Below are 15,804 nucleotides of genomic sequence, written 5' to 3'. Positions count from 1 at the left end.
ATGAGTGATCCAAATAAAATTTGTCTCAAAAATTAATCAGTGAAACCATCTTACATGAGTTTTTGTGTTTATTAATTTAGTTCGAACATGTAAAAAAAAAACTAATTATCACAAAGAAAAATCAAATAAGAAAGTTAGATTACTTTTGCCTTCAGCACCGCTAGTCAAATATAACACCATTCATCTACCATACTTGATACTTCTCTTGTTGAGTAGTTGTGATTTACTTTGTGGACTGAGATTTGTCACTCGAATTTTATAATGAATATCTGGTTACAATTTTAGTTTCACAAGAAAGTAAGAGTATTTTTTTATTTTTTTATGAATTCTATAATATTCAACATGATCATATTTCTATTTTATTTCGAACATTTATTTCAAATAACTCGAGATCTTGCTCCAAACTTTAGGACATTAACATGAGACAACAAGTTAAGTCACGGGCATTGGTACTACCATTTTGAAATGAAAAACAATGCATAAACCGATGAAAGTATAGTGTATATGCCGTGTGCATTGTTAAGAGCATCTCCAACCCAAGCATCAAAATAGCGTTTCTGCGTCAATTTGGCGCAGAGGAGTTTAATTTTTTTTTATTATTTTTGTTTTTTTAATTATAAATATTTATATTAAGAATTATAAATATTATTTATATAATAATTAGATATTTAATCATAAAAATTAAAATATTTAATTATATAAATTTAAAAATATATTTTAAAATAATTTTATAATTAAACATCTAACACATAAATTTATTGAATAATATTTAAACATTCCAAGAATATTCTTTTTTATAGTAAGATTTGAAGTAGATGGGTTGGAGATGAATATTGTATTTGGTACAGAAATTGCACTTTTTTAAAATAGAGTTGCTTTAAAATAAAGTTTTGGGTTGGAGATGACCTAAACATGGTAATCTTTTCCGTGGCATCGTATTATTGTTAATTATAGTCTTGCTTACAAATTATTTAGTAAACAACAAAAGTTATGCAGAGTATTGAAATTTATCCATTGATAGAATGTTTTTGTTGCCACATAAATTTTATACATGCTAATTCTTTAGTCTAGAAAGCTAGGAAGTTCATTCTTCAACAAATATAATTAAATCTGTGACATTATATTACAATAAATCAAAACGATGAAACGAAAACAACGTACCCTGCTGGTCTGCTCCATATCATAAACTCCCTCCTCCACATTTCATCCAAATGTTATGTCAACCATTAATTTGAAACTAATGGGCATTGCACTGTTGTAATAACGGATGACCATAATCCACATGTTTATCCCAAAGAGGTTTATACTTCTCCATTCCGATCTTCAACCAAGGTTTCGAGTTCCCATTGAAATGCAGCACAGCCCCCTTCTCTATCAACTGTGGGTCGACATTTGTATATCCCAGTCCTAACACATGCCACGACGGATTCAATGGTTCTGTCAATCCGTAAAAGGTTAACAGTCCAGGAGGCAAGGTTCCGAGTTTCCATAAAGTTCTGCCCACGTTCTTTTCTTGCCAGTAGTGGTAGATGCCAGTGACGTTTCTTCTACGCCACTGGACCAAGTCGAAAATGTTCATCCCAAAGGCCCATCCACATGCATCTGGGTCGAAATGCTCACGAATTAGAGGGTGGGAGTAGTTTAAGTACTTGTGGTACCGATGAAATGTTTCCATGCATGTCTCGACTGCTCCATTCACATTCCCATTTAGATCTATAGAAAATAAAGGCGAAAGATCTTTCTGGACAACCACGTCATCGTCAAGAAACACCAATTTCTTCAACTCGGGAAAAACTTCGGGGATGTAGAACCTGAGGTGGTTGAGCATGGATAGATATTTAGGGTTCCGGAATTTTATTGGAGTTCGGTTATCACCACCCGTACCAGAGAAGTAGTAGCTCTGAGTGTCAGAATCTTGAAGCTGCTTAAGAACCGGAACATAAGATGCGTTTAGCCAGGTGAAATCTTCTATCTTTTGAACATCAATAGTCACTCCTCGGAAACTGTTCATCGTGAACCAGGCCTTCATTGCTACATAATTCACCTCGTCAGTAACGAGGTGGAAAACGACCTTATCAGGGTTTTGGGAATTCGAGGCAGTTGAATTCACAACAACCGATGTTGCAAGGACGTTGTCAGAAAAGACACAGAAATGGTAAAGACTGTTATCTTTGAGTTTCATGGCTATTTGCTTCTTCTCCTTGAGTTTCCTCTGTGAATTACCGTTCTTGAACCACTCGCTTGTTAATCGAACACCGAGGCAATACAGGCTCTTAGGAACTTCCTCCGCAGCAATTTGCCCATATTTGGAGCTCTTATCTTTTGCAGAATTCATATCTTCTTCGAGACCCTGGACCTGCGCCTTCAATCTCATGATCATGGTAGAACTGTCATAGTGGAGTTGCTGAGCCTGAAAAAGCAAAAGTGCCATGTCACGAATTGCCAGCTCTGATTCACTGGTCGTCAAAGGAGTTCTTCGTAAAGCAGCATTCGAGAGGAGGTTCTGTGAGTTGCGGATTTGAGCACTAAGTTCCCAAGCAAATTGGAGGTTGTTGCTGTGTTTTGCAATGACAATAAATGCCTTTGCTAGAGCAATTTGATCATTCAGTTGCCTAGTTACAGAGTCCGGACTCAACATTTCGTCCGTGATGTTAAGCCATTCTATGATCTTATCATGTCTAAATGATCTCTGCATGACAGAATAGCAGATGTAAATTTGGAAACTCAAACTCTAGATTAGAATGGTATGGCGAACAAGACAACAAATTCAAGAGTGAACTAAACAGAGAAATGACATGACGAGCAAAACACACAAGTCAATGCCCGGTGACCTATCCTATTGAGGAAACCAGGAATTAAATTTAAAACCAACTTTCAGAACCTCAACATGAATTTGCTGCAACACATGTTGGCTGATGCCATCTTATGCATTACATAAAAACTAAAGGTGGAACCTCAAATGCAGACTTTCAAAAGTAAAATAAGTTCAAATTTTAAAAATCATTAACACCGTTAATAAATTCATCAACAAAAATACTATTCTACCACATTTTACAAAGTTCACAACTTTAGTAGAAAGTAACTTCTACTCCACAAATCTATAACTAAATATTTCCTTTACAAAATATGAAATAGGAATCCATTTAAATAAATTATGTTGACAATCGTTCATTTTATATTTTTACATATATTCCCCCGTATTGCATTCCCTGGCATATATTGATTTTTCACTTCAATCGATATTAAAGGTGTCCAAAAATTGCATTCACTGGTAATTTCATGCATTTAATGTATCGAGTGAATTAGTCAAACCACATTCCTCAAATAGATAAAACTAGCTATAACATACATATATACCATTGACCAATGAGAGATCTTGAATCTTCATTTCACCCTTTCATCCCCTTCAAAATTCATACTAATTTACAAGAATTTAAAATGGTAGTCATCATCCAAGATTAATATCAAATCAAGCCATGGAGAATTAGTTCCAGTTTCTCACCACTTATTAGCTAAAACTGTAAAAATAAGCAAACTACAAACAAATACCGCACATCCCAGACTCCTTTATACCTCATGTAGTCATGTTACGACCAACTTACAAGCACTTAGAGAAGCACCACTACATCCGTTCATTTCATAAGAATTCTTCGCATTTTCGGTCAATACAATCAGTCATGGCAATATCACACCGATGCAATCAGTGTAAACTCAATGCAGATATACCACAACATTTACACTTGATAACTAAAAGTTCAATGCTTAATGACTCGGCCTTTATATTTCAAATTAACGAGAATCGTATATATTGTGATGACCTGTAGTAATTTCACACTAGGAATAATGCAGCTCATGCATTAATAAGTTTTTCTGGGACAAATAATGTGGGCCAATAGATGCTGCAATCAAGGCATTTCAGAATAAAAAAAGAGTTGAATCCGCCATAGGGTTTTGATGGCATCTCAAGGATTCTATATGTTGACCAAAATTACCTAACAGGAGATGAGGATGATATAGAGGGAAACATGCAAATATGGTTAGCTAGCTAGGATCCTTACATATATCTTCAAATTCAAAATGTGGTTGCAGCTTAAGCCCTCCATTACAGCCCAACACAAATATATGATCAATCTACACCAGTTACTCAAGTTGCTCAGCAAACACTCTGTTCAAATGACTTTGATTCCCATCCAAGCTTCCCAATGTCACCAGCATCTTTTCATTGAATGTATCTCGTAACCAATATCTAATCACATATGCTTCAATAATCTCGTGGAGTAGATTTATAACCGTTCCAAGTTTAGCTCAGTTAACAGAAAGAGTCTAATTTTAAACCATCATCATTTGACTTTGAAATGGAAGAATTGATGAATCACACTCACAAGTAAATTTATAAGTCCTACGATCAGTTTACATGAGGACTGGGGGAGGTGTTGCTTTCTCTTGAATCAATCTACAGTAAATGCAGTCAGTGTTTGTTCAAATCAATTTGCAATAGTTCTACAAGGGCTTGTGCATCACTACACCAGTTACATCAACAAGCAAGGGAGAACTCACAGACTGAAGGAAGAATTCTTCAATTCTTTGCCTATTAAAGCATTAATATGGATTCCATTTTTATTTTTAATGTCATTCACTTTCAATAAATAAATTCTATCCATGAATCCTCAACACGCCAACGGCTGCATGAGAAATATTTGGCTGACAAAGTTTGTGCCTTATGGGTTCACAATCACCATGAGTTAAAAGCAGAACAACATCAATAAAGACCACCGCAGCTAGAAAACCATAAGGTTGACGAGGAAATCAAATGCCAAAAAAAAATTTGTCTGCACGGTTTTGGCACGTCATAGGTTACAAAAATATAAAAATTTCATTTACAAGTAAACATGTAAATTTTCCACAGGTCAAGTACCACTTACCAAACAAAGAAAGAAAAATAATACAAGGAACTCCAAGATTGTATAGTCATGAAACACGAGGTTTTACGATCTTAATGAAAGATAATGACAGTTCACCTCCTGTTTTCCACTTCCCACCACCAATCCAAGACATTGTCCTGTACCAGTATCACATTTCTTCACACTTTATACTTTATACACTTCTCCGTGGCATCATCTCAATAATTTTCATCAATTATTAGCAAAGAGTGAACATCACGAACCTCAAATAGTCCAAATTTAAGATGACAACAGAAGAAATACATACAGATCGAAATGTACCTTAGTATAAACCGATCTTGGATTGGGTTTCCGATTCTCTCTGCTCAACACCACGATAAACAGCACAATCACTAACCCACAAAGTGTTATCCAAAATACATTCGTAAATCGCCGCCTCACCGGTCTCCTAAAATCTGGGCCTCGGCGCCTCATTTTTTATTTGTATAAATACCCAACGCTATGTACAAATAAATTCTGGAAATATCATACAAAAGTGAAAAAAAAAGGAGAAGTTTTTAATGTTGAATGGACGAATAGAAGCTAGATTAGAAGTGGCTTTGTGGTGGTAATAGCAAAGAAGAGAGACAATCAGTGAAGAAACAATTGGAATTCTGCTGAAGAATGAGATCTGTCACACCTCGTGGCAGCGGGGGTAAATTAGCAATCAGTCCTCCAACTTTGCTATAAACACTTTTTGACTACTTAAATCTTCATAGATTACATATTTGTACAATTGTGTTTTAAATTTATTTTTATAAGGATTTTATTTGGGAAAAAAAACTAAATACAATTTATAGAAGTCCAATTGACAATTTATGAGAATCAATTGAGTATTCAGGCAAAGTGACGTAAATATCTCATGTGAAGAAAATATATGAGTTCAACCCATGTAAAATTGAAAAAATCGTCATCTTTTTATACTGTAATTGAAGCAGTTGTTCGAATTCTTTATGAAAAGTAAGTGAAACAAGTTTTTGTTAATGATAAGAAAGTAGTTTTGAATATAGTGGTTGTTCTTATTTTAGCGATGTGTTTTAACTTTAGTAAATCTAAAACCAATTATTTCCTCCATTTTGTATTATATTTTTTGTCATATAAGTATAAATATTGAAGAATTTTTTTTACTAACGAAATTTTTTTTATATATTTTTAATCGAATTATTAATACTACCAAATAATTCATATTATGTTAAATCTCTGTTCTCTTGCAGCGTGTAGTGGCGCCGGTAAACCGTAAAATGTCGATAACCCTCTCAACTCCGCTCTCCAAAACCCCAACAAAATTCAAATTCTGCTCCCATAAAGTTCCATCTTTTCCCAGAATTCATCAAAAAAGACATTCTTTTCCTTTCAGTTATTCATCAATTACAACAAATTTGAAACCTTTAAATGAACTCCATAAATTTTATGGGATTTCGAAGCCGAATTTGAGTGGTTTTCCATCAGATATAGCACAAAGATCTTGTTTGTTTGTTTCAAAAGCACAAAATGAAAGTGGGATTTCTGAGTATAAAGGGGAAAAAGCTGGGGATGATGAAATGGAGGTTCGTGGACGAAGCAGTATGCCCGAAAGATTCAGATATTTGACAAAAGAGGCTCCTGAAAAGCCTGTGAGATGGCCATGGCTTATTGGTGAGGAGAATGGTTTTCTTGAAGCTCAGAATTTGTGTTTATCTTTGATATAATTCGGGTTTTGTGTGCAATTTGAATTTCTGAAACCTTAAATCCATGATTGTGAATCCTTTATGTGGATCATTAAATGAGTTATCACGATGCTCGCCGCTTGGATTTCTATAGATTATAAGTACGTGCTGTAAATAATTAGAATTCTGATATGCTACTATGTGCTTAATATGTTGCATAATTGATAAGAGTAACTGAGGTAATTACTTGAATTTTGCATTTTCAATCGGTCTGAATCATGAGAGATGTGTCAACTTTGATTGGCTTTAAATGAAAAAATGGTAAGATTATCGAGTATGGTCGGTTCACACACACACATGTGTGTGTGTGTGTTTATCGTAGTTAGGAATTTCTTGCTTGACACTTTTCAACTCTATCTTATTATATTTAGCTTAGAGAGGCCAATATGTGACTGGCATTTGACCCTGCTCCAAATTTCCACACAAGCAGTCATAGACTCTTTCTGTATCTTGATTTCTATCTCAATGATGATACCAGCATGTTTTAAAATACTTGAACTGTTTCACCAGTTAAAGGAAGGCAAACAAGGTAAATGCTTTCACTATCCTGCCAAAAATTATAATAGAACGACAGGAAACACACAGCAAGCTCGTTGGAAAAGGATTTATGCTGAAGATGTATGTGAAACAAAAAATGCTTATGCTATTTTAAGGGTTGTTAACAGAAAAAAACAATGGATCTATAAATTTGCTCTACTTTTAAATAAAAGGTTAATTTTTAGCAAGAACGATCCAGTCTTTAAGTTATGCACAGGTTTTGTTGACAGCTATAGATACTCTCTACCTTTAACCTGGTTGTCTATGATTGTTTTAAAGTATTCAGAAAATAGATTTAACATGCAAATAATCCATAGAAGGAAATGTGTAATGTGTACTAATGCTTCACTTGACTTGTTCTTAGAATCACCTTGTTGCCTTTATTTTCTGGAGCACAAACACTAGCAGATATTTTTTTTACAAGAATCCAATTTTGGTTTGATTTCCACTTGTTTTTCGATGTTTCTATTGCACTTTTACCCTTCAAACACTCGATCCTTACCACGGTAAACTTGTCCATACTATTGGCGTGAGACATTGATATACTTGACTGTATGTTTGAAATTCATTTTACTGACATTTGACTGCTTTGGAAATGCATCTATATAGATATTTATGTGAACATTTTATAATCTTTCAGTCAACAGTAAGCATACATGTTCACGCGCCATCTATTTTCACTCGCTATGACTTTATTTGTGGCCAGATGCTATCTACTCTTTTACCTGTAGTAAATGTCTCTCTGTGCTTCTCTTCTTCATTTCCCATCAACATGAAACTGTTATATTCACATGGTGAAGAGGTATACTTCCTAAACATGCATCACTTTTGCAAAATATTGTGAGTGTTTGAATCATCAAAGGAAAATAGATATTGAAACTAAATTGTTATTAGACATACATTGTAACTTTTAACAATTTTATATTCTTGTTTTCTGAACATTTTTGTTTGTATTCAGTGGATCTGTTTACGTTTATCACCACTCATAAATGCTGTTTCTTTTTAAACTGTTTTTGTTTCCTCTTGTAATTCCTGGTTTAGTTTTACTTACTCTTATATTGTCCTCCGTGCAAATGATTTTTTTTCTCAGTTCGAAGAATATTGCTTCCTGTTTCACACATGCTAAAGCTGCTTTCATGTCTATTGCTCCTTAAGTTTACTCATATATTTTAAATTAATAATGTTTTAATATTTGTCATATGATGTTAGCTTCTTACGTTGACCACGCCATTAACCACCCCATCATTTATTTCTAAGTGAAATTGGCTCCTTTTTAATGTTATGTTATTAAAAAAAATAACATTGTTTGTTTTTGTCTACAGTACTGGGATTCATGCTATATGCGTGGAGGGCGGTGTTGTGGGAACTTTCTAATTGGAAAAAGTCGGTCAGAGCCATCTATCGATTCTTGGGATACATCTTAAAACTTGCTTTGGCTCTTATATTCCATTTTATTGGAGATCCAATAACATCTTTAATTCATGGCTTTGAGTCGGCTCTCTACACTGTTCGAGCTTTCTATTCCAGCGTTATTTCATATGCTCCAGTTCAAGAACTTGTAACTATCATCATGTTAACATCCACAGTACTTGCTATAGCAGAAACCACAGTTACAGACTCGGTAAACAGCCAACCATATCTCCTCTCATTGGCTGGCCTAATAGGCTTTGCTGCCGTGAGAAACTACATATCTGAGCTCTTTTTCTGGACATTACTGGTCTTTATGTTTGGGTTTGCAAAGCTCGTTAAGAAAAGAGATTACGTTTCTTCAGCACTTGCTCCGGCTGCCGTTTTAGCTGCGGTTGGAGAGCCTTGGGTGAGAGTAATTACGATGGTTTCATATTTAACATTGGCTGTTTTTCACTATTCTAATTACCGTGTCGACGTTCAAGAAGAGGAGGATTCAGGGGCCATCAACAGGGTTCCTGTTCCCTTGTTGTGTGCTGCATTGGCAATTGGCGTGCGCCTTGCTGCAAAATGGGCTGGATATCGCCATTTGACATGGATGATTGTTTAACTCACGCTGGATGGTATCTTGTAGTTTTGATTTTCACAACCACTATAGTCTTCACTAGTATTTCTGTTCCCTTCATATTTATTTGTATTTTCCGAATATATATTTGGACTCATCCAAGCTCTAGCTGTTGTGACTGATACTCACCATTGGCACAGGGAATTGATCTGATTGGAACTTTTTATGATGTAATTAACATGCAACGCATGTAAGGAACACTAGTACGTTTGATTATATAATATATATTATAATACCAATACAATATTTTAAATGAAATTAAAACTTTTACATTTTAAACTGTTTCTATGCATTAATTTCAACAGAATAAGGTAATGATTTGGTAAATGCAACTCTTGTAAACAAAGAGAGACGATGCTTATGAATTTATGATTAAAACAAAAACAAAAACCAAAAAAAAAGGGATGATTTCGAAATTTGGGCCCAGTCGACCCAAATATAATAGTGCATGATATGGGCTTTCACAATTTAATCCAATGGGCTTCGTCTACTTATATTTATCTCAGTGCCCTTAAGGTCCATTGGACCAGGAACATAAATGGGCTCAGCCTCTTCCACCAATTTAGGGTTTTTTGCCTTTAGGGTTTCTAATCAATATATATACACCCTCCCTACGTCGTCCCATGAATAATTTGCCTTGCAAATACTACTCTTTCGATGTCGGAAAAAAATTTGTGTTTCTTACGTGAATGAATTCACGTTGTGTAATTTACATGATCCGCACGTTGTCTCCCGGGCTCCTCGGAGAAATCGAAGCTGAAGAAAAGGCCCCAATACTCGTGCCAAATCGACGCCGCCAAGTGTTGCAGATTCGTCTCTGTACCTTTCTTTTTGACGGCTAATCTGTGTCAAATCGGCGGCTACATTTATTTCCCCCTATTGAAATAGTTATTTTTTTAAAAATAATTCAATTTACCTCTCCAAACAAGCTTTTTTCTGATAATTTATGGAAAAAAGTCTAGTCATGGAGGCTCAAATTTTAAGCGGTCTTCACGTGGGGGTTTACATTTTTCTCCATTGTTTTACCTCTAAAAATATCCTCTATATTCTCTTTAATTCGATCGGAAAGTTCAATTTTTTAAACCTTTTTTTAAGTCGGCGATGATTAAATATTTATCCGCGCTTCTGAGATTCTTAATCTTTGAAGAATAAATGAGATAATGGTTGAATTTCTTGATATGAGCCACTGGGTAATTTAGCTTTTAACTCTTGGTATTTTTCATGCATTTACAAGAATTTTTTTGTTTCTGGAGATTTTGTTGGCCGTGATGATTTGTCAACAGCTTAATTATGCCAGTTCTGCTTCTGAATATACGTGATTGATAGAGCTGTATACTATCTCTGAGCCTCTCAAATCTTCATTCTTGATTTAATGTGTTTTGAGGACTGATTCTTGCCAACTGTTTTGTAGTCAATGACGAGTTTTCCAAATAATTGAGGTGTAGCTGATCCCAAGTCCTTGGCTTTCAAGGAGAACCTACTTGGGGTTACTACATAATTTAATGAAATTACTTGGAATATCTGAGTTTCTCTATCTTTTTAAGATTATTAATGGATTTGATTGATTGGTTTAATTGAAAATTAAGATCTTTGGTGAAACAAGAAATCACCTTTGATAAATAGCATATGCATATACTACTATAATATATGATTCCTATATCAGCCGATGATGTTTGTTGGATAGTAAATGAGTTGCTGTGAACCCAAGTACCTGCTTTTGCAGGAGAACCCACTTGGTGAAACTGCATTACAAATGATCAAACATTCATTTACTGAGGCAGATTGTTTGAAATTGTTTTCATTATATTTTAGGTGTGGTAGTTTGAACTTCTAGTATGATTTCTGTGATTTGAGTTTAACTATACTCTTGCCCTCACAAATAGAAAAATTGGGTCTTGGGTCTGAAAAACTCGTATATTGTTGTGAAAACATCAGCTTCATCTGTTGGAAATTTCTCATGAGATTGGATTGGAGTCAAACTAACTTCACTAAATTTGATAATGATAAGTTTTTTTCTTTTCGTATTTTTCATTTAAGTTGTAACAGCCTAATTAAAATGTTTATAATTGAATTTATGTATTTGTGTGATTGTGTCACAGTTTAAACTTGCACCTTTTTTTTACTATTCACTTCAAATCTACCTTATAATTTTGGCTATGTCTATGCGACAGCGGGACCTTTATTTCTGGTGCAGTTCACACATGATGTACATATAAACATCTGAATTGGAAATAAAAATGTACTACTTTATTCTACATTGTTTGGTTTTATACAAGATGTTAAACAGTTTACATAAGATGTAGATATATACATATGAATTGAAAACCAAAAATTACTGTTGGATGTTCGTAGGAACATATTGTATAAATATTGAAAGAATACAAAATATTGAAAGAAAACTACGTTGGAAGTGAATAAAAATCTGTATAGACAAAGCCTCCTAAAATAATAGCCCTTCAAAGCCTCCTTATCATGAAAATACCTTTTATTTTACACCTTCAAAGCCTCCTTATCATGAAATTACCATTTGTTTTACATATTATCTTAACGAAGGTAGATCTCGAACAAGTTCAATTTTAACTTCTGTTTTGTATTTTAATAAATAAATAAAATAAATGTGAACTAATACGAATGGCGGATTGTTAATACTTCGAAAATGTCTGAAATTTGCTATATTTTGAAAATAGGTGGGTTCGAAGTTGTGTTGATCGTTTTGAAAAATCATTAAATAATTTAAAATCATATAATTAGAAGTTTTATAATATATTTTTTGCTTATTTATTCAATAATTTGATTGTTACTTGGAAATTGGAATACATGTTCAAATGTACAATGGTAGGGAAATTTTGGTTTATAATGGAAACGGCCTGCTGGAATTCGGATGGAAATCCATTCCAAGTTGTCCAGATCATGGAGAAGGTTGCTTAGCCGGAGAGACTTGCACAGGGGAACCCGAATTTCTAAATGTCCTTGGCTAGCTATGGAAGAAGGTTGCTTAGCCGGTGTCGTTTGCTCGACCATCTGAGACAAGTTAATCAAATGCATGAGACCAAGAGGAATACACATGCGTTGTGTACAAGGACACTTCTTGTGCACACACGAAGGAAAAGTGTCTGATTCTTGTATTTTCATAATAAAGATTAAAGAAAAATCATGCTCCTTTTCCCCCCGAGATTTTCGGGCTTCAGTTGATGAATTCTGTTTCGGTTTCGTCGACCGTTCATCTGTCGTGTTTTTTGTGATACCTACGCAAATATCCGTGCATCGATAATCATTGAGCATCATTCAAGACATTAGAGGCATTATGTTATGTATATTGGATAATGATGCCTGAATCTCGAAAAATAGCATAAAATTTGCAGGTTAGTATTGAACACTATGTTTTTAAGAAGATTTTATCTCGAACTTGGTATTTCGGAATTTGAAAATCTTTTTCCAAGATTAAAAAACTTCAACTTGTGTTAGCATAGAAAAAACACAAGTTTTATAACCAGAAATATATAAACTCTATTTTTCATAGAAGAAAGAAAAACAATAAGTTATGCAAGTGTTTGATTCAAGTTAGAAAATAATAATGATAAAAATGGTTTGATCTTCTCAATTTAATGTTGTCTTCTAAAAAACATGTTGATTCAATCCTATGATTGTCTTTTAGTCTATAAAACTGATTTGAGCCATCAAAGTATGCCAATAGGATGAAAAGATATCAAGAAAACCTGCATCTGTTCGTGAAACATGATGACTAGAGTTAGGACGCCACTTTCTAGGTGCCCCAGCTCTGCACAGTATCGCCTGGAATTTCCAGGCAGTACCATCGCCCTTGTGCCATGCGATGCCTTTGTTGCCTGGAAATTCCATGTAGCACTTATAGCGCGGGTTCCCCCCTCCAGTGAAATCATTTCTAGTCATTTGGTGTTTTACTAAACTTCCACGCTTAATTTTCATTTATTAAGTATGAATTACAACAATTGTCAACATGAATGGAATTAATATATGAATGTACGTGATGTCGAAAATAAAGTTTACACAGAAAATTATCAGATCAAGAGATGTGGCTTTTGGCTATGAACATTCTTTTGTAGAATAATATCAAATTTACTAGGATAGGAAGTGAACTTTATATCTTGAACTTCTTGGCATTTGTATAAAACCAGTTAACTATGCATACATGATAACTCCCCTATCATTTCTATTCAGTTATTTATCGGTTGTGTCCTTTTTGGCCATAAAACACTTTTTGGTTTCATAAGTATATAGTTGAGACGAGCCGTCTCGCACTTACATAGGTGGTCTCTTTTTAAGAGTATTATACCATACTTCTCCTTTTTACAAGTTAAGGAACCACTAAAAGTTCAATACTTATCATCATTACATTGGTAGGTAACAACACTCACTGTCCAAGGAATGAGAACCAAATGACTCCCGAGTGTTCGCTTAAATTCTCATAATTTAGTTGTCCTATTGAACCAAGATCTTTGGGACCTCCAATCAACAAATTTGGGGTTTTCACTATGAAAACTTTATTTTGAAGGTTTGTTTTGGTTACCTACCTCCGAGACTGTGCCAACACCAATACTAAAAACATAGCCACTAGAGGATTTGGGGTCTTTGGTGTCAGAAATACAATTAGCAACATTATATCCTTCTCGAGAGCTCCTCCATCTAGCCATTCCCAACTTCCTTGGAACTGTCGGCCGCTTATCAGATATCAACTTTCTGGGTACCCCAAACCTGCAGACTATATAGTTCCATAAGAACTTTAGTATCTCATCTTCTGTGATTCTGACAAGGGGCTTGGCTTCTACGAATTTGGAAAAATAATCAAATGCTACTAAAAAGAACTTCTTTTGTGCCCGGGTTATTGGGAATGGTCTCAGAATATCCAGACACACCCACTGATCAAATGGGCAAGATGTTCGAACATGCTACGTAAATGAGGCTGGGTTGTGACAGAAATTACCGTGGTGCTGACATTCTTCACAAGATCGAACTACATCCAAGGCATCTGAGCTCATATTAAGCCACCAAAATAGCCTTGGAATCTGCTCTGCCATTTTTTCGAGCGTATCGGTTTCCACATTTTCTTCCCATGGAATCTGCTCTGCACTCCAATCGGTAAAAACTTTATGATATTTGAGCTTTTACTGTTGCAGTCCTTGGCTGATATGTGATATCATACTCCCCAAGATCTATTGTCCTTTTTACCAACCTCACGAAGATATCTGGATTGGTCATGATTCTCCCCAATGAGCTATTGGTGAGAACGATGATAGAATGAGACAAAAATTAGGGTCTCAATTTTCTTGCAGTTATAACCAACACCAAAGCTCTCTTTTTCGAGCTCGGTATGCCTCAATTCGAGTCATCTGAGAGCATGTCTTCCATAATACAATGGTTTCTGCTCAGTTACTTTTTCTTGGATAAGGACCGAGCTAACGGCGTATTCAGTAGCAGACAAGTAGATCATCAACTTTTTTACCAACCCGGGTTTAACTAGGATGGGCAACCTAGCTAGGTGATTCTTCAAGTCTCGAAAGGCTTGTTCAGTTTTGTCATCCAATCCAAATCTCTAGGCTTTCTTTAATATCTGGAAGAAAAGATAACTTCGATGTGCTGATCTTGATATAAACCGAGACAGAGCTGCAATTCTGTCCGTTAGCTTTTGCACTTCTTTGATAGATTTGGAGAAACCATTTCCAGAACAGCCTTAACCTTCTCAAGGTTGACTTCAATTCTTCTCTCGGTTACCATGAAGCCAACAAATATGTCACTCTTGACCCCAAAAATGCATTTTAATTGATTCAACTTGACCCCATATTTCCCAAGTGTTGAGAAAATTTCTTCGAGATCTAGGATAGAACATGATTTCTCTTTAGATTTGACAAAGTTGTCGTCAACATATACTTCGACATTCCTTCATGCATGTTTCTCGAAAATTTTATCAATGAACCATTGATAAGTGGCCTCTGCATTCTTTAAACCGAACAACATTATTGTATTACAAAATGTACCACCAGAGGTTATGAAACTGACATTGTCTTGATCTTCCCGAGCCAAGGGGATTTGGTGATATCATTGGTAGACATCCATAAAACACAGTAACTCAAAACCCGAGGTGGAGTCGACCAGCTGATCGATCTAGGTAAAAGGATAACAGTCCTTAAGACATGCTTTGTTCAGATCCCTGAAATCCACACACATTATCCACCTGCCTGTGGCTTTTTGGACTAGGACCACATTTGAAAGCCAAGTTGGGATTTGGATTTCTCGGACCTGGCCAGCTTTTAAAAGCTCTTTTACTTGCTCCACTATTACCCCATTTTTCTCTTGTCCGAAGTGTCTTTTCTTTTGCACCACAAGTCAGGAATTCGGGAGGGTATTCAGTTTGTGCTCAGCTACATGAGCCGGGATCCGGGCTAGCTCTGCAGGGGACCACACAAAAATATCTTCATTTTACCGTAAACAAACTAGTAACTGAGCCCGAATGGAAAGATCCAGGTCTCGGGAGACTTTGGTGTTTTTCTCGAGATGTCCGAGAATTAAAACAATTTCTTCATGTTCTTCTTCCGTTACTGCATCAAGCTCTTCC

The 15,804-nt window shown here is 35.3% G+C and overlaps 2 protein-coding genes, 1 long non-coding RNA gene and 5 other non-coding genes across 8 annotated transcripts; 6 read left to right on the top strand and 2 right to left on the bottom strand.

The window, feature by feature from the left end:
- Nucleotides 1-988: 988 nt before the first annotated feature.
- Nucleotides 989-5,585, bottom strand: LOC140959484 (probable galacturonosyltransferase 10). Its single transcript, XM_073417315.1, has 2 exons — nt 5,223-5,585; nt 989-2,689 (listed from the first exon to the last, which is right to left on the bottom strand). Exons 1-2 carry the CDS (start codon nt 5,373-5,375, stop codon nt 1,238-1,240), a joined length of 1,605 nt encoding a protein of 534 aa, XP_073273416.1. The 5' UTR covers nt 5,376-5,585; the 3' UTR covers nt 989-1,237.
- Nucleotides 5,586-6,132: 547 nt separating this feature from the next.
- LOC140960582 (uncharacterized) lies at nt 6,133-9,395 on the top strand. The gene is made up of 2 exons (XM_073418893.1): nt 6,133-6,575; nt 8,506-9,395. Exons 1-2 carry the CDS (start codon nt 6,182-6,184, stop codon nt 9,198-9,200), a joined length of 1,089 nt encoding a protein of 362 aa, XP_073274994.1. The 5' UTR covers nt 6,133-6,181; the 3' UTR covers nt 9,201-9,395.
- Nucleotides 9,396-9,933: 538 nt separating this feature from the next.
- LOC140960601 (small nucleolar RNA snoR134) lies at nt 9,934-10,083 on the top strand. Its single transcript, XR_012172205.1, has one exon. It is a non-coding gene; the product is annotated as a small nucleolar RNA snoR134 (small nucleolar RNA).
- A 228-nt stretch (nt 10,084-10,311) lies between these two features.
- Nucleotides 10,312-10,401, top strand: LOC140960599 (small nucleolar RNA U36a). Its single transcript, XR_012172203.1, has one exon. It is a non-coding gene; the product is annotated as a small nucleolar RNA U36a (small nucleolar RNA).
- A 71-nt stretch (nt 10,402-10,472) lies between these two features.
- On the top strand, nt 10,473-10,567 carry LOC140960637 (small nucleolar RNA Z223). Its single transcript, XR_012172236.1, has one exon. It is a non-coding gene; the product is annotated as a small nucleolar RNA Z223 (small nucleolar RNA).
- A 58-nt stretch (nt 10,568-10,625) lies between these two features.
- Nucleotides 10,626-10,743, top strand: LOC140960591 (small nucleolar RNA Z278). Its single transcript, XR_012172195.1, has one exon. It is a non-coding gene; the product is annotated as a small nucleolar RNA Z278 (small nucleolar RNA).
- Nucleotides 10,744-11,095: 352 nt separating this feature from the next.
- On the top strand, nt 11,096-11,211 carry LOC140960596 (small nucleolar RNA snoR97). The gene has a single exon (XR_012172200.1). It is a non-coding gene; the product is annotated as a small nucleolar RNA snoR97 (small nucleolar RNA).
- Nucleotides 11,212-11,600: 389 nt separating this feature from the next.
- On the bottom strand, nt 11,601-12,571 carry LOC140960587 (uncharacterized). The gene is made up of 2 exons (XR_012172193.1): nt 11,740-12,571; nt 11,601-11,697 (listed from the first exon to the last, which is right to left on the bottom strand). It is a non-coding gene; the product is annotated as an uncharacterized lncRNA (long non-coding RNA).
- Nucleotides 12,572-15,804: the final 3,233 nt, after the last annotated feature.

The sequence above is a fragment of the Primulina huaijiensis genome, chromosome 15 (assembly GCF_012295235.1).
Source record: "Primulina huaijiensis isolate GDHJ02 chromosome 15, ASM1229523v2, whole genome shotgun sequence".
Lineage (NCBI taxonomy): Eukaryota > Viridiplantae > Streptophyta > Magnoliopsida > Lamiales > Gesneriaceae > Primulina > Primulina huaijiensis.
This window is presented reverse-complemented; position numbering and strand designations above follow the sequence as displayed.

What these genes read in the sequence shown, in the direction of transcription:
- LOC140959484 (XM_073417315.1), bottom strand. Translation starts at nt 5,375, where the DNA reads ATGAGGCGCCGAGGCCCAGATTTTAGGAGACCGGTGAGGCGGCGATTT. An exon ending in CAAGATCGGTTTATACTAAG is followed by an intron (nt 2,690 to 5,222) that starts GTACATTTCGAT and finishes TCTGTCATGCAG; the next exon opens with AGATCATTTAGACATGATAA.
- LOC140960582 (XM_073418893.1), top strand. Translation starts at nt 6,182, where the DNA reads ATGTCGATAACCCTCTCAACTCCGCTCTCCAAAACCCCAACAAAATTC. An exon ending in GAGATGGCCATGGCTTATTG is followed by an intron (nt 6,576 to 8,505) that starts GTGAGGAGAATG and finishes TTTTGTCTACAG; the next exon opens with TACTGGGATTCATGCTATAT.